The 26,846-nt window shown below is 47.0% G+C and overlaps 1 protein-coding gene across 1 annotated transcript in view; it reads right to left on the bottom strand.

Annotated features, from left to right (window-relative positions):
* Positions 1 to 4,736: 4,736 nt before the first annotated feature.
* LOC134909156 (adiponectin-like) overlaps positions 4,737 to 26,846 on the bottom strand; it is a 43,938-nt gene continuing 21,828 nt past the window's right edge. Inside the window, exon 3 of the mRNA XM_063915668.1 lies at positions 4,737 to 5,316. Within this exon, the coding sequence (XP_063771738.1) occupies positions 4,808 to 5,316 (509 nt within the window). The 3' untranslated portion in view covers positions 4,737 to 4,807. The remainder of the gene's footprint in view (positions 5,317 to 26,846) is intronic.

Genomic DNA, 26,846 nt, shown 5'->3' with positions numbered 1-26,846 from the left:
TACTACTTACACACTGGGACAGGACTCATGAAGACTCTGAGTGGGTGTGTGTCTCTCTCTCTCTCTCTCTCTCTCTAGATCCTCATTAGATAACAAGTTGCACAGGACTCAGACACCCAGGTGTGGAGAGAGCTGTAAGAGATACAGCGATCCCACTCTGTGTCACTTACAGCTCTCTCCACCCTCCTATCTCTTCTCTAGTTGGGAAGCTCCATCGATAGTTCATGAAATCTGATACTCCTGTGTCTCTGGCTGCACTGCATACTGTCCTACTTGTATTCTGGCTGTCTGGTTCTGATGCTGCATAAGAGGGAAAGCTAGTGATGTCAGTGTGCTCTGGCCGGGGGGCCCTCTGACAGAGGGGTGCCTGGGGTACAGTATGCCCTGCATTCCCCCCTTAATCTGGCTATGACGGTTTGGGAGAGGCTGCAGGAGGTGGGGTATGGGTTATGCTGTGGGAGGGGTGGGTTAGGTTTAAAGTTAGGATTAGGGGTAGTAGCGTGAAAATACTTATAGGCATATTGGTGGTCATTCCGAGTTGTTCGCTCTGTATTTTTTTCTCGCAACGGAGCGATTAGTCGATAATGCGCATGCGCAATGTCCGCAGTGCGACTGCGCCAAGTAAATTTGCTATGCAGTTAGGTATTTTACTCACGGCATTACAAGGTATTTTCTTCGTTCTGGTGATCGTAATGTGATTGACAGGAAGTGGGTGTTTCTGGGCGGAAACAGGCCGTTTTATGGGTGTGTGCGAAAAACGTTACCGTTTCTGGGAAAAACGCGGGAGTGGCTGAAGAAACGGAGGAGTGTCTGGGCGAACGCTGGGTGTGTTTGTGACGTCAAACCAGGAACGACAAGCCCTGAACTGATCGCAGATGCCGAGTAAGTGTGGAGCTACTCAGAAACTGCTAAGAAGTGTCTATTCGCAAATCTGCTAATCTTTCGTTCGCAATTTTGATAAGCTAAGATTCACTCCCAGTAGGCGGCGGCTTAGCGTGTGCAAAGCTGCTAAAAGCAGCTTGCGAGCGAACAACTCGGAATGACCACCATAATCCTAAATTCACATAGGGGAGCCACACTAACTGCCAACAATTTCCAGCTGGTGATGTTTGGCAGAGTTTGAAGTGGCAGTTGGTGTGGCTCCCCTATTTACATTTTGGACCATACTGCAGCCCCATCTGTGGAGCCACCACTGTCATTGGGATTCGGCTGTTGGTCTTCTAACTGTCGGGAGAACGTACTGACTGCAGGGATTACGTACCCAACCCCGGGGTGTTTTAAGAGATGTGCAGCAGCATTCCCCCATACCTGGTCCTGGCATCGCCATCATTCTGGTAATGTACTCAGAAAGATAATGCATACACAGAATAGAGAAGAGGGTCTGGCACAGTGCTAGTTCCTATGTGGAGCCATCTTCCCAAATATACCACTGGACGAGTATAAGAAAGGGGGCACCACGCAGATACCCACAGTGTTCAGTCCTGGGTGCAGGGCCCATTTGCACCACACAGCCTTCACTGCTAATGGAATTACCACTGGCTGTATGGGATATAAAAGGTAGTTTCTGAAAGTGAAGTTAAACCCCTGCAGACCATATGCCATTTATTTTACAACATAATTTTTGCAGAAAGCACAGTTATCTGCGCACAATGATTTCTGCATTTGGGAGGGGTCCGGCATCTGACAGCGGGAAGCTGAGTTGTAGATTGAGGCATTCCTGGTTAAATAAGGTATGTAAATGTGATCTCAAATTGCACCCGCATGCAAATAAATATATATATATATATATATATATATATATAGAACAAGGATGCCGCATCCTTGTTCCATGTATATATCTTTCTATGAAGGCACCGGCTGCAGTTATGTTTTTGCTTTAGGAGTGCCAAACTTCATCTATTCTATATATATATATATATATATATATACACTGTATATATATATATATATATATATATATATTTTTTTTTTTTTATCTATAGATGTATGAATGTGAAAGCCCTCACTCACTCACTCACTCACTCACTCACTCACCCACCCACTCACTCACTCACTCACTCACTCACTTACTCACTCACTCACTCACTCACTCACTCACTAATTCTCTACTTCCCGATATGTTAGGAAGCTGAAATGTAACATAGGTATTCTTCAGGTGAGAAATAGGAAAACTACGTAATTAGAATTGCAATAAACCTCCCCTAAGGGGATGAAAAGGGTGTCGACATAATGATGTCATTACCGATGCATGGCTTCTATTGCATGAACGATAACGCTCAAACGGACTATCTAAAATCAAAATTTGGATTGCACCTCCTGTGGATAGAATGGTCCTGTCACTTTTTACCATAACTGCTACGGGTGCTCCTTGGGTAACGCCAAGAACCATGGATTATTATTTGCTTACATTAAGACGTCTCAAATTTACATTTCTATAGTTTTACTACATTTTTGACACTCATTTATATTTACAACCGAAAAAATCAGAAACTCCCGAGCGAAGAACGGGTAGAACAGCTAGTATATATATTTTTGTATGGATAAGATATTTCATTCATAGCTAAAGTTTGTGCATTTACAAAGCTAATCTCTACATATTTTACCAATTAGCTCTCTGCGCTGTTTATTATGGTATGGCTGATGTTCAAATGATCAAACTACAAATTTTACTATATTTCATATGTTTTAATACACATAAAAAATTAGACCGGTCTAGAATATCATGAACAATGTAAAACAATAACAATCAGTATTATCAAAAATACAATAAACTTACCACAAGGAGGTGGAGCCAAGCTACTTTATGCCCAGTTCTCAAAATGGACAAATTGTTTTAACTGTATTTCAGTCCGCATAATAAACTTATTAAAATGCACATTCATTTGTTACTGTAACCCATGTAGGGATAAGAGTTCCTTAGATGCTTTTTAAAAATGAACAATGTTCCATATTCAACTGCTCGTCAGCAAAGACAGAAATAAAGCATGACAATGTGCTCCTGGACGGAGCCTTACGTGTAATAACCGTCCGTGCTGTGTATCGTAAATTGAAGCCCCCAAAGGTCTGTGTTGCGGTCCCGGTTTCAGGGGATCAAGCGTCTGCAATGACGCCCGCTGATGACGAGGATGTCCAGCCACAGGGATCAACGAGATCGCACCGTTTTGGTGCTGCTTGCAAGCACCCAGGTCCCGGTCTCTCTCCTCTCAATTGCTGACGGGCTAATGTTGGTGGCGATGAACAGCAATATTGGTAGGTTCAAAGAGAATATATGGGTCCAAAATCCACACCTATGACGCGTTTCGCTCCTTTTACAGAAGCTTTATCCAAGAATGGATAAAGCTTCTGTAAAAGGAGCGAAACGCGTCATAAGTGTGGATTTTGGACCCATATATTCTCTTTGAACCTACCAATATTGCTGTTCATCGCCACCAACATTAGCCCGTCAGCAATTGAGAGGAGAGAGACCGGGACCTGGGTGCTTAAAAGCAGCACCAAAACGGTGCGGTCTCGTTGATCCCTGTGGCTGGACATCCTCGTCATCAGCGGGCGTCATTGCAGACGCTTGATCCCCTGAAACCGGGACCGCAACACAGACCTTTGGGGGCTTCAATTTGCGATACACAGCACGGACGGTTATTACACGTAAGGCTCCGTCCAGGAGCACATTGTCATGCTTTATTTCTGTCTTTGCTGACGAGCAGTTGAATATGGAACATTGTTCATTTTTAAAAAGCATCTAAGGAACTCTTATCCCTACATGGGTTACAGTAACAAATGAATGTGCATTTTAATAAGTTTATTATGCGGACTGAAATACAGTTAAAACAATTTGTCCATTTTGAGAACTGGGCATAAAGTAGCTTGGCTCCACCTCCTTGTGGTAAGTTTATTGTATTTTTGATAATACTGATTGTTATTGTTTTACATTGTTCATGATATTCTAGACCGGTCTAATTTTTTATGTGTATTAAAACATATGAAATATAGTAAAATTTGTAGTTTGATCATTTGAACATCAGCCATACCATAATAAACAGCGCAGAGAGCTAATTGGTAAAGTAGCTTTGGGAATAAGCACAGGGACCACCTGTGCTAATTATTCTGACTTGAAGACCCCAAGTCAGTAGCTCTGTATTGCAGCTTGAGAATAATTAATTGATGATATATTAATTAAATTCAATCAAGCGCCTGGTTGCAGTTTGTGTGTTGTGCTAATCTCTACATATGTCTGCAAAGACTTCCCTGTAAAAGAATTGCTGTTTTAGGGGTGCTTTGGGATGTCTGGAATCACAGGACTTTGCCTAGACTGCTTCTTTATACCATCCAGACACCTTTAATGCAGGTAAGTGCTTCTATCAGCCTACAAAGACTCATGCATTAAATATAACAAAAACAGAAGTGTGATGACAAAAGTACACAATGCGATAAAGTCCTGATAATCTCTCGTACTCATTTACATCTAACATGAGAGTACAGCATAGACAGACAAACACTGGTTTTGGAGAAATTATAAAAGGGTTAATTTAATGAAGGGGTTGGTTCTGTTACTGTAGTGTAGTACCCAGCCAGGACTTTCCAATGGGTGGTCTTCAGGTTGCCGACTGTCGGGATCCCGGCGCACAGTATACCGGCACGTGTTTTTCCAGCTGCAGTACCATTAAGGTAGGTAATGAATGTGAGCCTGCGCCTAAATTTACGAGATCTGATAAATAATTGCTAACATGTAAATAGAAGTATTCTATACTTTGTAAATGACCTTTAATGATAGATAGCATTATGGTTTATATGACACAGATGGACGTCACAATCATTCCTTGTCTGGATACAGCAGTACTCCAGAGAAAGATGAGTCATTGAGATTATCTCCATAGATACCACCAAATTCTTCCCCATATATCTGCAGCCAGACCTCATCTCCAATGTCTAGGTGCAGCAGGACGGAGCCAGAAGCCTGGTCAACATTGTTAGTCTGGAACTGGTCAAAGGTGAACATGATGGGTTTGTCGTTCTTGTACAATCCAATTTTGACATCCTTCATATAGACAGTGATGTGGTAAGTGAAGAGGTAAAGGCCTTTAATGGGGCAGCTGAACTTTCCTGTAGTGTCATCATAATGGCGATACTCATTATAGAAGACTTTGGTGAAGCGTATGGGCACATTGGGGGTTGGAGCTTTGCTGACCATCCCCATACTAAATGCTGAACGATGCAAGAAGGCTTTCTCACCCGTCTGTCCCTGGGCCCCTGGAAAGCCACGAGGCCCTTCAGTTCCGTGGGGGCCATGCTCACCGACTTCTCCCTTTTCTCCTTTTATCCCTAAGAATATTATTAGAACTCATATTAGTATTTTATGTGATGCTGTAGAATATACTGAATTGTTACTGCTCCTATAGGAAAGGAATTGCAAATATAATACACATGTAGCGGCATTCATTGCATTGTTTCTTAAGTCTAGACATGTTGTGCTGATTTCCTTATAGAAGAAACCCACATTCATATTTCCAATCATTTATATTCCAATCGATAATAAGATCATCTGCAAATGGGTATACGGATGATAGGTCAACAGTCAATAGGTCGACCCCATGTGGCCGACATGCATTAGGTCGACAGGTACAAACGGTCAACAGGTTCAAATGGCTGACATAGAAACATAAACAGAATACGATGGCAGATAAGAACCACTTGGCCATCAAGTCTGTCCATGTATGCACACACACTAGGGATCATTTTTTATCGGGAGTTAATTAACCTACCAGTGTATTTCTGGATTGTAGGAGGAAATTGGAGTACAGACAAACTCACATGGAGCATGTGGAGAACATACAAACTCCATACAGTTATTTTCTGTGAGGCAGTAATGCTAACTGTATGTTATGAATTTTGATGTAACTTATTCTCTGTGACAACGTCCAAATGATCTGATAAAGGGAACAAATGCTTTACACATCTACTACAGAAAAACCAAAGTAAAAATAGGATTTTAATTACCTACCGGTAAATCGTTTTCTCCTAGTCCGTAGAGGATACTGGGAATCCATTTAGTACCATAGGGTATAGACGGGTCCACTAGGAGCCTTGGACACTTTAAGAATTAGATAGTGTGCGCTGGCTCCTCCCTCTGTGCCCCTCCTACCATACTCAGTCTAGGGAACTGTACCCAAGGAGACCGACATACTTTGAGAGAAGGAAGGAAAGTAGTGAGATTACGAACCAGCACACAGAACAATAGGAAAGCCATGCTAACCAAACTTGAAACATGAACAGCAGCAGCTGAACAAACCAGAATACTTAACCAAGTAACAGCGCAGGAAGAACGAAGCACCGGGCGGCCGCCCAGTATCCTCTACGGACTATGAGAAAAGGATTTACCGGTAGGTAATTAAAATCCTATTTTCTCTTACGTCCTAGAGGATACTGGGAATCCATTTAGTACCGTGGGGATGTACCAAAGCTCCCAAACCGGGTGGGAGAGTGCTGAGGTTCCTACAGAACTGATTGACCAAACTGAAGGTCCTTAGAGGCCAAAGTATCGAACTTGTAGAACTTTGCAAATGTGTTTCAACCTGACCAAGTAGCTGCTCGGCAGAGCTGTACAACTGAGAGACCCCAGGCAGCCGCCCAAGAAGAATCCACCAACCTAGTAGAGTGGGCCTGTACAGATCTTGGAATCGTCAATCCTGCAATGGAATAAGCTTGATCCAGCATGCAATAGACTGCTTTGAAGCAGGACACCCAATTTTATTGGGATCATAGAGAACAAACAGTGAGTCGGATTTTCTGTGACGAGCTGTTCAATTTGCATACACCTTCAAAGCCCTCGCAACATCCAAAGACTTTTAAGTAGCAGAGGTGTCCATCACAGCCGGAACCACAATAGGTTGGTTGATGTGAAAAGTGGACACCACCTTGGGAAGAAATTGCTGATGAGTTCTGAGTTCAGTCCTATCCTCATAGAAAATTAAGTAGGGACTCTTGTGAGACAACGCCCCTAGTTCCGACACACGTCTTGCTGAAGCCAAGGCCAACAGTGTGACAGTCTTCCACGTAAGGTACTTTACGTCAACTTCCTGTAACTGTTCAAACCAGTCAGATTGGAGGAACTGCAGCACCAAATTGAGATCCTAAGGTGCCGTGGAAGGCACAAAGGGAGGCTGGATGTGCAGAACACCTTTCAAAAATGTCTGGACCTCAGGGAGAGAAGCCAATTGTTTCTGAAAGAAAATAGACAAAGACGAAATCTGTACTTTAATGGAACCTAGGCTAGGCCCACATCCACTCCCGACTGCAGAAAAAGCAGGAGACGTCCCAGATGAAATTCCACCGTGGAAAATATTGTCTGCTCTCACACCAAGAGACATACTTCTTCCATATACGGTGGTAATGTTTAGACATTACCCCTTTCCTGGCTTGGATCATAGTTGGGATGACCTTGTCAGGAATCCCTCTCCTGGCTAGGATCAGCCATTCAACCTCCATGCCATTAAACGTAGCCGCGGTATGTCTTGATAGATGAAAGGGCCCTGTTGCAGAAGATTCTCGCAAAGAGGTAGAGGGCACGGATCTTCGAGGAGCATCTCCAGAAGGTCCGTGTACCAGGCACTTCTTGGCCAGTCCGGAGCAATGAATATTGCTTGAACCTTTTCCCTTCTTATTCTTTTTAGAATTCTTGGGATCAGAGGAAGTGGAGGAAACACGTACACTATCTGGTAGACCCACGGAGTCGTCAGCGCATCTTCTGCCACTGCCTGTGGGTCTCTCAACCTGGAACAATACCGCTTGAGCTTCTTGTTGAGACGAGAGGTCATCATGTCGATTTGTGGATATCCCCACTGATGTGTCAAGCACCTGAACACTTCCGGGTGAAGGCTCTACTCCCCCGGGTGCAGGTTGTGTCTGCTGAGGAAGTCTGCTTCCCAGTCGTCTACTCCCGGAATGAAGACCGCAGACAATGCCATGTCGTGTTTTTCCGCCCAGAGGAGAATTTTTGACACCTCTGACATTGCTGCTCTGCTTTTTGTTCTGCCCTGTCGGTTTATGTACCATTACATTGTCCAACTGGACTTGAATGGCCTGATTCCGAAGTAGAGATGAGGCCTGCAGAAGGGCATTGTAGAGAGTCCTGAGTTCCAGGATGTTTATTGGAAGGACCAAATCCTGACTTGACCATCTACCCTGAAACTGCACCCCCTGGGTGACTGCTCCCCAACCTCTGAGGCTTGCGTCCGTGGTTAGCAGAATCCAATTCTTTATGCCAAACCTCCGACCCTTGATGAGGTGAGAAGTCTATAGCCACCACAGAAGGGAGATCCTGTTTCTTGGCGACAGATGGATCCTCTGGTGCATGTGAAGATGCGATCCGGACCATTTTTCCAATAGATCTAACTGGAAGGGCCTCGCATGAAACCTTCCGTACTGAAGCGCCTCGTAAGAGGCCACCATTTTCCCCAGAAGGCGAATGCATAGATGCACCGAGATCCAGGTTGGATTCAGGACAGCCCGAACCATCAACTGGATTTCTATAGCCTTTTCCACGGGAAGGAACACTGTCTGAGATTTCATGTCCAGTATCATTCCCAGAAAGGAAAGCCTTTGCGTCAGTTCCAGGTGAGATTTTGATAAGTTCAGAATCCACCCGTGATCCAGGAGTAGTCTGGACGGTGCCTTTATTAGAAGATCGCCAGGTATCGAATTAAGTTCACTCCCTGTTTGCGGAGTAGAAACATCATCTCTGCCATCACCTTGGTGAAAACTCTCGGTGCCGTGTAGAGGACAAATGGTAGGGCCTAGAACTGGTAGTGACAGTCCTGCAGTGCAATCCGTAGATAAGCCTGATGAGGCGGCCAGATCGGTATGTTAAGGTACGTATTTTTGATACCCAGAGACACTAGGAATTCCCCCTCCTCCAGACCTGAGATCGCTGCTCTCGGAGACTCCATCTTGAATTTGAACACTCGTAAGTATGGGTTCAACGACTTGAGGTTTAAAATCGGTCTTACCAAACCGTCCGGTTTTGGTACTACTATCCCTTGTTTTGCAGATGAGGTAGAACTGGAACAATGACCTGAGTCTGTACCAGCTTGTGAATGGCATCCTGTAAGGTTATACTTGCTTCTTGTGAAACTGGCAAGCCTGATTTGAAGACTCTGCGAGGTGGGAGCTCCTGATACTCCAGTCTGTAGCCCTGGGTAATAAGATCTATGACCCAGGGATCCTGGCATGATGTTGTCCTGATGTGACTGAAAATTTTTAGTCGGGCTCCCACCTGCCGGTTTTCCAGGCATTGTGGTCCACTGTCATGCTGAAGGCTTTGAGGAAGCAGAACTTGAGCTCTGTTGCTGTGAACCTGCAGTTGCTGGTTTTCATGGTTTACCTCTAGCGCCTCTTGTGGCTGTAGAAGAACCTCTGGTTTTGCCCTTAAACTTGGCAGTCTGAAAGGACTGTAGATTAATTCCTGAGTAAGCCTTCCTGGCTGGGATAGCTGCAGAAGGAAGATACGTGGACTTACCCACAGTAGCTTTGAAGATCCATTTGTCTAGTTCATCTTCAAATAAGGCATCTCCTGTGAATGGTAGGCCTTCCACGTCTTTCCTGGAGTCCGCGTCGGAAGTCCACTGGCATAGCCATAAGCCTCTGCGCGCTCTCACTGCCATAGCAGTGGTGCGTGCATTAAGCAATTCTTTTTCTTTTATGGCTTCCACCATAAAATTTGCAGAGTCATGTGTTTGCAGGAGTAAAATAATCTCCCCCTGAGGCAAGGTAACTAACTCCTCTTTTAGGTTACCCGGCCATTTGGCAATGGCCTTAGTAATCCACCCACATGCTATAGTGGATCTCTGGGCCACCCCAGCAGCTGTATACAAAGATTTGATTTTATTCTCAATTCTACGATCAGCCGTATCTTTTAGGGAAGCTGCACCCGGGACCGGCAGTACAATTTTCTGTGACAGCCTGGATACCGATGTATCCACTATCGGTGGAATTTTCCCACTTTTTCCTAACCTCGGGAGGAAAAGGAAAAGATGATATCAACCTTTTAGGGATTTCAACATTTCCTATCAGGATTAACCCATGGTTCTTCAAACAGGGTATTTAGTTCATTTGACACAGGAAAAGTGGCTGAAGATTTATTTTTTATATTAAAATAAGATTCCTCAGTCTCCTCTGTTACCTTATCATGGATATGCAGAACTTCTCTAGTAACTTTTATGAGAACCTCTATTCCCTGTGACAGAGTAGCCTCCCCCACCTTTGAGTCCACCTCCCTTTCCTCCATGTCTGACCTTTCATCATCAGAGTCAGACTGCAGGATATGATCCAAGGGATGTTTTTGCAGACAAATGGCAGGGGAGTGAGATGCTGGTTTGTAATGGAATCCAGCCAAGCTGGCTCTGCTCCACTAGCCTGGGAGTGTACACTGCACTGAGTACACTGTAGTGAACCTCCTGGAGAAGAGGAACACTGTGCCTTACATGAAACACACTCTTTGTCTGACATACTGTGACAGTGACAGCACACACACACACACACACACACACACACACACACACACACACACACACACACACACACACACACAGAGGAAAAGGTTAAATGCACAATTAACCCACAAAGAGCCCTTCAAGAGAGACACGGAGATAGCCTGGAGCCAGCACACAGCGCCCTTACTGCTAATGCCAAACTTAGCTGGGTCGCAGACTAAGTACCCAGATTGGGGACTTTTGGGGTCATTCCGAGTTGATCGTTAGTTGAAAATGTTCGCTGCGCAGCGATAATGCAAAAAACCCCGGCACTTCTGCGCATGCATATGCGGCGCAATGCGCACACGCGACGTACTTTCGCAACGGGCGATGTAGTTTCACACAAGGTCTAGCAAAGCTTTTCAGTCGCACTGCTGGCCGCAGAGTGATTGACATGAAGTGGGCGTTTCTGGGTGTCAACTGACCGTTTTCAGGGAGTGTTCGAAAAAATGCAGGCGTGCCAGGAAAAACGCAGGCGTGGCTGGGCGAATGCAGGGCGTGTTCGTGACTTCAAAACAGGAACTGAACAGTCTGAAGTGATCGCAAGCACTGAGTAGGTCTGAAGCTACTCTGAAACTGCACAAAATTATTTTGTAGCCGCTCTGCGATCCTTTCGTTCACACTTCTGCAAAGCTAACATACACTCCCAGTGGGAGGCGGCATAGCATTTGTACGGCTGCTAAAAATAGCTAGCAAGCGATCAACTCGGAATGACCCCCTTTGTACACTAGTAAGCGCTCCCCCCCTGCTATGACCCCCTGGTACTGCTGAGGTAATCTGGAGTCCTTCCGGAGGAGCTGCGCATCCCTGTCAGTTAGCGTCTGTGTCCACTGCAGAGGTATAATGGCGATGGTGACCTGCTGAATCCACTCATAGTGAAGCCCCGCCCCTTCAATGGCGCGCGGTATTCCCGCTTTTTTATACTGGCTGAGGTAATTTTTAGTGCTTAAAATGGAGTCAGTCGCCTTTTAAGTCTGGGTACTGTGTACATCCGTAGTGTACTTAGACTCAGTTTGCTCCCTCAGAAGCGGTGTGTTTGCACTGTGTACTGAGTCTGGAGACTCCGCCGCCCCAGTAGAAGTCATGCGTCTCTGTAGCCTCATGCCGCCATAATGGCCAGCGACCCACTAACCGGGACGCCGGCTTAGTACTCACCACTCTTCTATCTTCTGGCTCTGTTAGGGGTGGCGACATGCTGCGGGAATGTACGCTTGCCATGGTGGTGCATGTGAATAGTTCCCTCAGGAGCTAGTGTCCTGTCAGATGGGAATGGGACCATTAACCCTTCAAGAGGTTGGGCTGTTCCTCCCCCTAAGTCCCATGAAGCAGACAGGCTGGTGCCACTGCCAACCAGTCCTGCCTGAAAATAACAAACAGATAAAATAAATGCAGAAAACTCTTCAGGAGTGTCCATGCGACGTGACCGGCTCCTCCGGGCACATTTTCTAAACTGAGTCTGGTAGGAGGGGCATAGATGGAGGAGCCAGCGCACACTATCAAATTCTTAAAGTGCCGAAGGCTCCTAGTGGACCTATCTATACCCCATGGTACTAAATGGATTCCCAGTATCCTTTAAGACGTAAGAGAAATAGAATTTCTTGACTTCACAGATATTAGGAACATTTCATACACTCTATTGCTTTGAACAGCTATTAAGCATCTTGAATAATTAGAATAGTGTTATAGGCCATCATAACCACCTATTAAATCAGTGGTATCCAACTTTCATTGGGGTGTGAGCTACTTGAGAAAAATTAAACCTCCTGAGGAGCTACTAATAATTATTTTTTTTAAATGCTGTACTTGAATGGTTGCTGTCATGCTCTCAGTGTTAAGACTGGACTCGTGGGCGGTGGCATAGCGATACATTTTGCACCCTCCTGCCCCCAAAAATTCTGTCTCCCCTTCCAATGCTATATTAAAAGTAAAGAATTAGCGCGCGCCGTGGGCATGTGTGCTCCAAAAAGAGGGTGTGACCTGACCTCACTACAAGGGGAGTGGTATTGCAGGAAAAGACTACCTTATACCCCAGTTTTGCAACCTGCATGCCCAGACACTGGCCACCACAGTAAAAAAAATAAATCCTGATTCATGCCCCTTACATTGTTTGTCATTTTTCCTCCTTATAGTAATGCGGTATAATGTTGGTATAATGTGTCACGGGCATTATGCCACACACCGTAATGCCCGTGACACATTATACCACACACAGTAAAGCCACTTAGACAATATGCCACACACTGTAATGCCCGTTACACATTATGCCACACCGCAGTGCTCCTGACACATTATTTTACACACTGTAATGCCTGTGACATATTATGCCACACACCACAATGCCCCTGACACATTATGCCACACACCACAATGCCCATGATACATTATGCCTCCCACTGTAATGCCTGACACATTATGTCACCTACTGCAACGCCTGTGATACATTATGCCACACACCGTAATGCCCATTACACATTATGCCACACAGTAAAGCTTCTAATTAATTTTAAATTACCTGCTCGTTGTCAGGGGTTTCATGCTCATTGCCAGGGGTTTCATGCTCGTTGACAGGCGTTTCATGCTCTGGGTGTCCTGCTTGTTGCCAGGGGTGTAATGGTCAGTGACAGGGGTCTTGTTGCCAGTGGTCTAATGTTTGTTGCAAGGGGTGTAATGCTCTGTGTGTCATGCTCGTTGCCAGGGGTCTTGTTGCCAGGGGTGTAATGTTCTGCATGTCATGCTCGTTGCCAGGCGTCTTGTTGCCAGTGATGTAATGCTCTGCGTGTCATGCTCATTGCCAGGGGTGTAATGCTCTGCGTGTCATGCTAGTTGTCAAGGATCTTGTTGCCAGGGGTGTAATGCTCTGCATGTCATGCTCGCTGTCAGGGGTCTAGTTGCCAGAGTTGTAATGCCCTGCATGTTATGCTCGCTGTCAGGGGTGTAATTTTCTGCATATCATGCTCATTGTCAGGGGTGTAGTTGCCAGGGGTGTAATGTAAGTGCCAGGAGTGCCAGCGCTGAGCGGTTCCGGCACTTTCGGGTATCTATGGGTATCTATAGTGCTGTGCTACCTGATAGACGCTAGAGGTCAAGTATGACCTCTAGCATCTGTCTCCTCCGTGGCGGAGGAGTGCTGCTGACCAACCGGGGGGAGTCAATTGTGGACTCTCCCCAGAAGTTGGGCAGCAGCAGCAGCCAGCACGGGTCGAGCGACCCGGACTGCAGTTGCGAGAGATGGGTTGGCGAACGCTATATTAAATCTTCAGTTTATGCATTTATAATGAGAAAACGTCAAGTTTAAAAAAAAATATTTATTATAATTAGGCAGTGAACAGTAAGACAGGATATCAGTCACTCTCCAAAACTATTAACATACTGTTTAAAGATTGTTGTTATATAGATATTTTTTATTTTTACAAAACAAAATATACTGTATGTAAGCTGTTTTACATAAAGTTGGGGTCATTCCGACCTGATCGCAGCGTGCTTTCGTTCACACAGCTGCGACCGGGTCACTACTGCGCACGCGCGGGGTTCGGAATGCGCTCGTGCGTCATTGCCCGGCGACAGCTATCACCGGGCAACGACGCTGACAGCGGAAAAAAGCGGTTGCAGCAAGAAGATTGACTGCAGGAAGGCGTTGGGGGGGGGTGTCAACTGACCGTTGGAGACCATTTTTGGGAAGTGGTAAGAAAAACGCAGGCATGTCTAGGAGAACGGAGGGCGGATGTCTGACGTCAAACCCGAGACCATCATCGCTGGATCCGTCGTACAGGGTAAGTATGTCCAGGGCTGGTCTTGTTTTGCAGGTCAAGTGATCTCAGCCCTGCTATACTAAAATACACTGACCCATAGGCGGAGATTAGTTGATCGTACCAGCAGCAAAAAGTTGCTTGGTGCGATCAACTCTGAATGAGGGCCCGTGTGTAATTAGAGATGTGCGGCGGGCACTTTTCATGTTTTGTGTTTTGGTTTTGGTTCTGGTTCCATGCATGTGTTTTGGATGTAGATTGGTTTTGCCAAAATCACCCGTTCATGTTTTAGTTTTGGTTTTGGATCTGGATGATTTTTGAAAAAAACATAAAAACAGCTAAAATCACAGAATTTGGGGGTAATTTTGATCCTACTGTATTATTAACCTCAATAACATTCATTTCCACTTATTTCCAGTCTATTCTGAACACCTCACAATATTGTTTTTAGGCCAAAAGTTTGCACCGAGATGACTGTATGAATAAGCTAAGCGACACAAGTGTGCGGCACAAACTCCTGGCCCATCTAGGAGTGGCACTGCAGTGTCAGACAGGATGGCAGATTTAAAAACTAGCCCCAAACAGCACATTGTGCCTAGAAGAAAAAGAGGTGCAATGAGGTAGCTGTATGACTAAGCTAAGCGACACAAATGTGCGGCACAAACACCTGGCTCATCTAGGAGTGGCACTGCAGTTGCAGACAGGATGTAACTTAACAAAAACTAGGCCCCAAACAGCACATCATGCAAAGAAGAAAAGGGTTGCAATGACGTAGCTGCAACAAAAGAGATATCACCAAATGGTCTTCAGGCGCTGATATAAGTCATATGGGGTACTTCTAGATGATCAATTTATCGTCAATTTTTGACCCTCAAATAAAAAATAAGAAATACAATAGTGTAATACTATCAACATGTAGTCAATGGTTTCTTCTATATGTAGGTAGAATCCGTACCGTGAGATGGTGTCTAACTAATAGACAATATGCGTATGTAGGGGAGAGGATGCAATCCTAATGGGATTCCAGATTTTTCATCCAGCCATCACTTCATTTCCAGAGAATCTCACAAAAAGGATAAAAGCAAACATAGTATAATATTGCTTTATTAGAAAAATAAAAAGCCAATTAGAATGGCTGGACTCTGACCATATGGCAGGAAAAACAAGGCAGATATAATAGACAACCAGGCATCCCCAGCACCTCGCAATTCCTCCTGTGGATTGATTCCAGACTCCAAAAGACGTAGCTGTATGACTGAGCTAAGCGACACAAGTGTGGGGCACAAACAACATGGGACATGCTGGAATTTGCCCAGATGTAATACTCGTACAATATTGGTGCCACAGGAGAGCGTACCCCTAAACCACACACACAAGGCAAAGCCTGTAAAATTAATTTGGATAATAATAACCCTTTTATTTGGCACTATTGTAATAATATCCAGCACAGGCGAACGTAACCCTTCACCACATAGGGCAAAACCTGTAAAAATTATTTGGATAATAATATAAGTAATGTATATAACTCTTTTATTTGGAGTAAATAATATACAGCACAGGACACCACCACTGTACTTATGGCAACACAGGACACCACCACTGGACTAATGCAGCACAAGACAGCACCACTGGACTGGACTTATATGGCAGTACCCCTGGATTTATATGGCAGTACCACCTGACTGAATTTATACGGCAGAATCACTGGACTTATACGCCAGTACCACTTGAATTATACATCAGTATCACTGGAATTATACATCAGTATCACTGGAATTATACGGCAGTATCACTGGAATTATACGGCAGTACCCCTGGACTTATACGGCAGTACCACTGGACTGGATTTATACGGCAGTGTCACTGGTTTTTACGCCAGTACCACTGGAATTATACGGCAGTACCACTGGAATTATACGGCAGTATCACTGGAATTATACGGCATTATCACTGGAATTATATGGCAGTACCATTGGATATATATATGGCAGTATCACTGGATTTATCCGGCAGTACCGCTGGACATATACGGCAGTATCACTGGAATTATACGGCAGTATCACTGGAATTATATGGCAGTACCACTGGACTGGATTTATACAGCAGTATCACTGGAATTATACGGCAGTATCACTGGAATTGTACAGCAGTATCACTGGAATTGTACGGCAGTACCACTGGACATATACGGCAGTATCACTGGAATTATATGGCAGTGCCACAGTATCACTGAAATTATATGGCAGTACCACTGGATATATATATGGCAGTATCACTGGATTTATCCGGCAGTACCACTGGACATATACGGCAGTATCACTGGACATACACGGCAGTATCACTGGTCATATAAGGCAGCACAGGGACACCACCACTGGACTGATGCAGGACAACACAGCACCACTGCAATGGACTGGACTTATACAGCAGCACTGGACATATGGCAGCAGAGGACACCACCACTGTGACTGGACTGATGCAGCACAATACACCACCACTGAACTGATTTAGCACGACACAGCACCACTGGACTGGACTTATACAGCAGCACTGGACATATGGCAGCAGAGGACACCACCACTGTGACTGGACTGATACAGCACAATACAGCACCACTGAACTTATATGGCAGCACCACTGGACTGATGCAGTACAACACAGCACCACTGGACTGGACTTATACTGCAGCACTGGACATATGGCAGCAGAGGACACCACCACTGTGACTGGACTGATGCAGCACAAGACACTACCACTGTACTGATGCAGGACACTGAAGGACACTGAGGACGGAGACACGTCCTCTCGCTACACTCTCCAATGCCGGAGTGAAAATAGCAGCGACGCGCAGCTCCTTATATGGAATCCAAACCCTGCGAGAATCCGATAGCGGGATGATGATGTTTTGCCTCGTCCTGGTTTCCAAGTCAGCGGGAAAACCCGAGCCTGACTCGTATCCGGACTCAGGTAGTGAAGTTTGGGGATGTTTGGTTCTCAGGGAACCGAACCCACTCATCTCTAGTGTGTATGTATGTTATTTACATTGTCTTTTCCCCTATTGTAGATAAATAAATAAAGTAATAAAAAAAAAGAAAAGAATTGTGACTTGTATGCAAGACTGTGCTAGGAAGGAGGAAGGAAATCGTCCCACACATCATTTGTACAATGGTAATCTCTCATCATTACAAGTTATTATTTTCATCTAGCTGTATTAAAAAGCCGTTTATCTGCACTTTGTGGTGGCAGATATTAAGCAGGCAGGAAAATGCATTTATTTCTCTAAGAACCAGTGATATCTCTGACGTACTAACGAGGCTGTGTTTCTAGTAAATGGATAGGCTGCATTAGGAGTAAAACGTAGATACATTGCCTGTGTGCAGGCAACAAGCTCTTTAAGCTGCAGATGAAAACCATAGGTCTATGACGGCGGTGGAAAATCTTCAGTACTCTGTTTTAGCTGACCGGCAGGAGGTACAACACATGTAGGTCAGCAACCGCAGGAGCGCAGACTACTGGTATATCTGCAGTATTGCACAGAGCCATAGCTAGACTTTTTGGTGCCCTGTGCCACAGAGAGAATTGGCGCCCCCTCCCCATTTTTTTTTTCAATAGGGGACATAAGACAGGGATATATAAACATGCACGCACGCACGCACGCACGCACGCACACGCACACTATGTATGTATATATATATATCTTACACACATTTATAGACCACTGCAAGAAAATGCATTTGGACACAAATCCTCTTTGTGCCACATTCATGCACTTAACTTGAGAGCTTGTTGTTGTTACAATACCCTTTATTAAATAACTAATTTCAATATATTGCCATACCAAGCATTCACACCTATAACCTCTTGAATTCTAATTAAACACCCTACTCATTGAGCTTTTTGAGCCTACATAAAAACCATGGCCCTCATTCCGAGTTGTTCGCTCGGTAAAAATCTTCGCATCGCAGCGATTTTCCGCTTAATGCGCATGCGCAATGTCCGCACTGCGACTGCGCCAAGTAAATTTGCTATGTAGTTAGGAATTTTACTCACGGCTTTTTCATCGTTCTGGCGATCGTAATGTGATTGACAGGAAATGGGTGTTACTGGGCGTAAACAGGCCGTTTTATGGGCGTGTGGGAAAAAACGCTACCGTTTCCGGAAAAAACGCAGGAGTGGCCGGAGGAACGGAGGAGTGTCTGGGCGAACGCTGGGTGTGTTTGTGACGTCAAACCAGGAACGACAAGCACTGAACTGATCGCAGATGCCGAGTAAGTCTGGAGCTACTCAGAAACTGCTACGAGGTGTGTAATCGCAATATTGCGAATACATCGTTCGCAATTTTAAGATGCTAAGATTCACTCCCAGTAGGCGGCGGCTTAGCATGAGCAAATCTGCTAAAATCCGCTTGCGAGCGAACAACTCGGAATGAGGGCCCATGAACACTAAATTAAGCTGCTGGTACTTTTAAAAAAAACAGTCAGCATTGCAATTGAGCAGATCTATGTAGTGTGCAGCCACCCATCCAATCTTTTGCAGCCACACACTACATAGATCTGCTCAGCCGCAATGCTTATAATTTTTTTTATAAAGTACAAGGTAAGGAGGGAGAGGGCGACATGCCGGCACCTCTCTTTGGTCAACCAATAACTAAGACAAGACAACTTCGTTTTTTGGGCAAATCAAAAGGTCACAGCTTTATTGATTAAATACATAATTACAACCAAAACAACTGCAGGGCACGAAAAACAAGGGGAACGGTGCGCCATGCTCACGCAACGTTGTACCGTCCGAGGCGTGGCCGCCCCGCCTTCGTGGGTATGCAGCCCCGCCCCCTACAATTTGGTACTACCCGGGTCGTGCCCGACCCCGCCATGTGGTTACGGGACCACGCCCCCTACCATTTAGGTACCAGCTACCATCCACACAGCACCCTACCTTGGCGCGCAACCCGTATGGACCCTGCCGTATTAATGCTGGAACCAGGCGTGCGGCCACCTATTGGTGAATATGCGAGGCATTCTGTAAGTCCCCTACTTTCATGCCTTGTGCACCGCTCCCTCCCCGCCGACCAACTGTGACAATAACATCCTTCTCAACAAGCTACCATCCGCACAGCACCCTACCTTGGCGTGCAACCCGTATGGCCCCTGCCGTATTAATGCTGGAACCAGGCGTGCGGCCACCTATTGGTGAATATGCGAGGCATTCTGTAAATCCCCTACTTTCATGCCTTGTGTACCACTCCCTCCTCGCCACACGAGGTCCCCGCAGGGCGGGGACCGAAGCCCCACCCTGCGCTACCACCTTACTCGCTCCAGGGCGTCCTGCAAGGAATTGTTGAAAATGTCCAGGCCTATTTCGGACAAGTGCAACCCATCGCTCCTGTACAAACCTTTGCATTTACCGACCAGCTCGTTGTGCTGAATGACACTACCACCGTTGGCTGTGACCAACTTGCTGATGGCTGCATTTACCTTCTTACGGGCCCTGTCAATTCCTGACCATAAACTGGTTCCCCTCCATGCTAGCCTTGGGATGATTTTTTACCATATTATGTGAACGTTGCTCCACTGCTCTTTTATCCACGCAATGTCCTCCCGGGCAATCCTAATAATGTCTAGCAATTTGACCTTGCCCAGATCATTCCCGCCAAGGTGCAACACTATCACGTCCGGCCGCCCTGCCAACCGCTCTGCCTTGCACAGTGTCTCTCTGGCCTGTGCCCATGCCATGCCCCTGTTGCCGTACCTTCCTTGATTTCGGCTGCAGCCCCAGCTGCCGCCCGTATCGCCTTACTGCAGCACGCTGCACTGCCCAATGCACGTACGAATGGCCCACGATCCAAATCTTCCTTTTTGCACCGATCACTGTGAAGCACGCGGGGAAGGGGGGGGGGGGACACTGGTGTCAGCAGGTTACAATGATAGCTCACTAACACTGGCCTGACATACGTCTTATAACTGTCTGACCTCCACCTCCCCAGCCCCTTTATCTCCTCCGCGGTGCGCCCTTGACTGGCTGCGGACGGAATGCGTCCCATACTTGCTTGCGTTCCAGCCCAATGCTGCCACGCATCTCTTGGAAACTGCTGCAAACTGGTACCTGGTGAGGGCCGCCCTATCTACGTGAATCAGAAAATTTTCCCCTCCTGCTGGCCTGACCCCCCCGGAACCTTAGTGCTGCCACAACCGGGCAAATTGCTGAGTCCCGGTGCCGGCCTAGCCAGATCCATCTCCCTTTTCCCCCTTGGTCAGTTTTTAACCTGTGGATCCTGCACAAGACCATGTCTTTGTTCACCACCACGTTTTTGAATAGCAGGCCGGTTCCTGCTGTCTTGTTTGATTGCGCTACCAGCTCCCCCACTCTAAATGCTCCACCAAACGCCATAGTAAAAGCTGTCCTGAACAGCTTTGCCTCATACTTATCAGTGCGCATGCCCTGTATGACGCGGGTAATGCTCCTGAGCCTTTCCTCAGTTACTAGCTCGCGCTTATCTGGCCTCCTTGGCTCTGCCCTGGCCCATCCCCTCAGCACGGTCCACACCAAAAAGACTTTAGTATCGTCCCCTTTGCCGTGCAGCTTGGAAAAGAAGGAAATACCTGCTAGTGTGGTGCTGGCCGAGGCTTTCGACACCCCTTCTTGCCTCATCTTACCCAGAAAGGACAGTAACTTGCGCATGGGGTCTTGCCCTTGTGAGGCTCCTCTCCCCTGAAATTGTTGCCACTTCACCCAAGCTGCCCTGTAGGCTTTCCACGTCTTGGGTGCCAGGGACCTTTCCACCAGCTCGCCTAGACAGGCTCGACTATCTGCCAAAGATGAGAGGGGCATGTTAAGCCTTCTTCCTGCGCAAGCGGTGCTGCTGCCCTAAATAGCTCCCATTTTTGACGCGACAGCGCATCTGCGATCACATTCTGCTCGCCGGGCTCATGCTTTGCCGTGAACGTGATGTTGTGGCAGAGGCATGCCGCCACTAAACCTCGTAGTAATTTTACTACCGGGGGTGACATAGCAGACTGATTGGTTATTGCTTGCACCACTCCCATGTTGTCGCACCAAAACTGAATACGTCTGTTCGCGAGCCTCTGGCCCCAGATGCCTACCGCTATCACTATGGGAAATAACTCTAAGGCTGGCAGGTTCTTTGTGAGGCCTTTCTCCTTCCACCTGTCTGGCCATGACTCTGCACACCATTCGCCTTGCCAATATGCCCCAAAACCTGTGGCCCCCGCCGCGTCCGTGAACAACTCCAATGCGCGGCTTGACTGCGCAGCCTTAGGCCAAATGCGCACCCCATTGAAGTGCTGCAAAAACCCCTCCCATACCAACAAATCATCTTTCAGGTCCCTGCTGATGCGTATGAGGTGGTGTCTTCTCTTCACACCAGCAGTGGCCCTTTCTAATCGTCTCTTGAAAATTCTACCCATGGGGATTACCCGGCAGGCAAAATTGAGGAGGCCTAGCAATGATTGCATCCTCTCTAGGGTGACTTTGTTAGCCCTGGCACATGCCCCTACTTCGTAGCCTAGCTTCTGCACCTTCTCTGCTGGAAGCCGGCACTCCATTCTCACTGTGTCTATCTCTATGCCCAGGTAAGAAATGACTGTTTTTGGGCCTTCCGTCTTTTCCGTGGCAATTGGAACCCCAAATTCGCCTAGCATACGCTCTAGCTCCTGCAGCAACTGCCCGCCTTGATCTGATTGCGCTGGACCTGCCAGGAGAAAATCATCTAAGTAATGCACCACCGCCTTGCGCCCTGTGCGCACCTCCAGGCACCATTGCAGGAATGAGCTGAATGCTTCGAACAATGCGCAGGATATGGCGCAGCCCATGGGCAGGCACTTGTCTATGAAAAAATAACCGTCAAAGCAAAACCCCATGAGATGGAAACTGTCTGGGTGCAGGGGGAGCAATCTAAATGCTGATTCAGTGTCTAGCTTTGCTAACAATGCTCCTTTCCCCTGCCCTTTAACCATAGCAATCGCCTGATCAAATGACTAGTATTGCACCGAACATTGCTCCTCGTCTAGAGCGTCATTTACTGACTCCCCTTCCGGGGAAGATAGGTGCTGAATGAGCCTGAACTTCCCTACTGCTTTCTTCGGTACTAGGCCCAAAGGGGAAATTACTAAGCCTGGCAGCGGTGGGGCCTTGAACGGACCCGCCATCCTATCTAGGGCCAATTCCTTAACATTTTTTTCGCGTGCCACCTCTGGCTGCGCGCAGATGGAGTGCAGGTTCGTGGTGCATGCGCTTGGGTCGACGGGCTTCCTTATGGGGATCCTAAAACCCCCCAGGAAGCCCTCCTGTAGCAGCTTGGCTTCTGCCTGCATGGGGTATCTGGACAGCCACTCCCAGATTCCCCTAGCCTCACTGGGCTAGTTGCTTTTGCCAGAGACAGTCGCTCTGGATACCTTCTCACCTTGCTGTCCTTTCTGCTTAAAGCACTCTTTTGCTGGGTGACTCCGGTTACAGAGGGTGCAAGCGTGTTTAAATCTACAGGAGGGTCTGGTAGAACACGCATCATTAAAGGCATAGCATTTAAGCTTGTCTTGCTTGGCCGTGCCAGGCCTCCCTGATAGCTTTTGCATCGCGCTACCCTTCTCGACTGCGCCCCTAGCCTGCGCTTTAAACCATAGCCCAATGTCTCTTGCGCCAAACTTAATTGGCTTCTGTCCCTGCGCTCTGAGCCTGAACGCCTCATCATATTTGCGCCAAGCTTGTCCCCCTTGATCCTTATACATGGAATAGATGAGGTTAATGTACTTCAACATATTCATCGCCATGTCGGGGTACGCGGCCACATAACAGCCTGAGTATGCCAACATTCCAGTTTCCCAGTGCTCAATAGTTTTATAGGACTCTTTCTGCCAACTCCCTTTCTCGCTACATCTTTCCTTCTCCATCCAGCCCTCCTCAGTGAGGGAGCATATATCTATAAAGTCTCCCTTCACAATCTCCTTCCTGAGCCGCATGGGTAGGTGCGAGTCTAGCGCGTCTAGCTCATGGTCTATTGCTCCTCCCTGCTGCAAGAAACCTGACTTAACCATCTCAGCTTGCCCTATTCTGCTCAATACCGCGTCAGACCCCGGGGCTGCCAACTTCTTTTTCTTAATATTCTCACGTGCCAAGCGTAGCCGCTCCTTTATCTCTTTACACTTCTCATCATCCCCTGACCCACACTAACTTCCTCCCCTTCAGTCTGCTCGCTAACATTAGCCCCCAATGCCCCTGAGCTCTGCACAATGCTATGCAAACCGCCCTGCGCTAAATTGGAAACTGCAAAACTTTGTGCGCTATTACCCTGCACTAACATGTCATTTACAGCATAAGCATTACACGCAATAGTTAACTCCCCGTTCCTGTGTGAAGGCGATCCGTTGCTTCCCAGCGCCGCGCTTGCCTGGGTGACGGCCTCTGTCCTCAGCCCCTCTGCTGCGCTTGCCGCGGCGCCCGTCTGTGTTGCTTCCCGGCTGGAAGAGGCCAGTGCCGCGATGCTCTTTGGTACGCTTTGGTTCATGGTCCCCCCCTCCCCTGGTTTCCATCAGAAATTCTTGCATCCCCTGTTGTCCGCTGGAGGGAGTAGTAAGGTTGTGGTAACCTCTCCTGGGGGGAAAGATCAACCGGGGGGAATGGGTGAAGAACCCCTGCCTAACCTCCCGGGATCTGTTGTCCTCTGATGTTTCCCGGTGATGCTCCATATATCTCTGGCGGCTGGGGGTGAATCCTGGCTGCCATGCGGGGCTGTTGTATTTCTGGGTTTCCACAAGAAAGACCCACTTTCCCCTCATCTCTGGTGACCTTGCTCGGCTGCCTCTGCTGCTTCCGCTATCTCCCCTGTGCCTCGATACGTGGTGGCTGGCTGCCCGTAATGTAGGCGAGCGCTGCTGATGATACAATCCTGCGTATGGCTGTTTTTTCTCCTGCAGCACCATGCTGCTGCCCCCTCCTCCTCCCCTGATTCATGCCCGTCCGACTCCGTGCTGTCTGCTAACATGTCCACCAGCATGCGCTGGTTCTCCGCTTCCGCAGCTACATCCTTGTCCCTAGCAGTGCTTACCCCTCTGCACGCCGCTCTCTTGCTCGGATGCCCTGCCCGTGTCCGTCTTTCCGCTCTCCGACCACCAGGTGGCGCCTCTATGCTCCCTTTCCTCTTGCTGGGCTGCATGTTCCCTGGACAGGAAGTGCCTCTGTGTATGCTGCCCACATGTTCTCTGTACCGAGTGGGTTGATTTCTCCTCCGCTTAGGCCGACCTCCTGCATTCCGTGCTGCCTGATTGATGCCCTGGACTGCTGGGGCTGTGTGATTAACCTCCATGCCCTTTCACTGTATGATGTGTCCCTGCTGTCCTGCCTGGACGTGGCTGGATGTAATCCGATGCCTCTGCTGTTGACCCTGATTAGATGTGGATGCAGACCAAAACACCCTTGCTATATATAAACCCACTAAAAGGTCACAGCTGCTGGAAGGGGTTTGTCAGACCTCCAGAGGTAAATAAATAAAGCAAAAAATACCAGCGCTATGAGTTGTTTTAACCAAAATACTGACAGAAAACAGTTGGATCAGTTAATCAGTATCTTTATTTTACTTACTAAATATAAGGAAATAGTACTTAAAACATTACTAAAAACCGTAATAGAGACTAAATAGCCAATACAGCATGTAAATAAAAAATGAATAAAACATTAATTAATCTTGTGTGGCTCAAAATATTAGGTTTTGCTGATAGGAACAGTACCATCAATTTAAAAGATCCCGGACTTAAATGGAAATCCACTCCTCCTCAGATAGCAGTAAAAAGCACAGTCAGCTGGTAATACCCTAGATATACCTCATCCACAGTTCCACGAAAAAGATGACTCTCAATATTCGTCTGTGTAGGTGATTGAAGGGGATTGCGCCTGAAATTTTTCGGGTTTTGTGTTTTGGTTTTGGGTTCGGTTCCGCGGCCGTGTTTTGGGTTCGACCGCGTTTTGGCAAAACCTCACCGAATTTTTTTTGTCGGATTCGGGTGTGTTTTGGATTCGGGTGTTTTTTTAAAAAAACACTAAAAAACAGCTTAAATCATAGAATTTGGGGGTCATTTTGATCCCATATTATTATTAACCTCAAAAACCATAATTTCCACTCATTTTCAGTCTATTCTGAATACCTCACACCTCACAATATTATTTTTAGTCCTAAAATTTGCACCAAGGTCGCTGGATGACTAAGCTAAGCGACACTAGTGGCCGACACAAACACCTGGCCCATCTAGGAGTGGCACTGCAGTGTCACGCAGGATGTCCCTTCCAAAAAACCCTCCCCAATCAGCACATGACGCAAAGAAAAAAAGAGGCGCAATGAGGTAGCTGACTGTGTGAGTAAGATAAGCGACCCTAGTGGCCGACACAAACACCGGGCCCATTTAGGAGTGGCACTGCAGTGTCACGCAGGATGTCCCTTCCAAAAAACCCTCCCCAATCAGCACATGACGCAAAGAAAAAAAGAGGCGCAATGAGGTAGCTGACTGTGTGAGTAAGATTAGCGACCCTAGTGGCCGACACAAACACCGAGCCCATTTAGGAGTGGCACTGCAGTGTCACGCAGGATGTCCCTTCCAAAAAACCCTCCCCAATCAGCACATGACGCAAAGAAAAAAAGAGGCGCAATGAGGTAGCTGACTGTGTGAGTAAGATTAGCGACCCTAGTGGCCGACACAAACACCGGGCCCATTTAGGAGTGGCACTGCAGTGTCACGCAGGATGTCCCTTCCAAAAAACCCTCCCCAAACAGCACATGACGCAAAGAAAAATAAAAGAAAAAAGAGGTGCAAGATGGAATTGTCCTTGGGCCCTCCCACCCACCCTTATGTTGTATAAACAAAACAGGACATGCACACTTTAACCAACCCATCATTTCAGTGACAGGGTCTGCCACACGACTGTGACTGATATGACGGGTTGGTTTGGACCCCCCCCAAAAAAGAAGCAATTAATCTCTCCTTGCACAAACTGGCTCTACAGAGGCAAGATGTCCACCTCATCATCACCCTCCGATATATCACCGTGTACATCCCCCTCCTCACAGATTATCAATTCGTCCCCACTGGAATCCACCATCTCAGCTCCCTGTGTACTTTGTGGAGGCAATTGCTGCTGGTCAATGTCTCCGCGGAGGAATTGATTATAATTCATTTTAATGAACATCATCTTCTCCACATTTTCTGGATGTAACCTCGTACGCCGATTGCTGACAAGGTGAGCGGCGGCACTAAACACTCTTTCGGAGTACACACTTGTGGGAGGGCAACTTAGGTAGAATAAAGCCAGTTTGTGCAATGGCCTCCAAATTGCCTCTTTTTCCTGCCAGTATAAGTATGGACTGTGTGACGTGCCTACTTGGATGCGGTCACTCATATAATCCTCCACCATTCTTTCAATGGTGAGAGAATCATATGCAGTGACAGTAGACGACATGTCCGTAATCGTTGTCAGGTCCTTCAGTCCGGACCAGATGTCAGCATCAGCAGTCGCTCCAGACTGCCCTGCATCACCGCCAGCGGGTGGGCTCGGAATTCTGAGCCTTTTCCTCGCACCCCCA

This window comes from Pseudophryne corroboree, chromosome 4, assembly GCF_028390025.1.
Source record: "Pseudophryne corroboree isolate aPseCor3 chromosome 4, aPseCor3.hap2, whole genome shotgun sequence".
NCBI lineage: Eukaryota > Metazoa > Chordata > Amphibia > Anura > Myobatrachidae > Pseudophryne > Pseudophryne corroboree.
The sequence above is the reverse complement of the archived record's forward strand: the minus strand, read 5'-3'. Positions and strand labels throughout refer to the sequence as shown.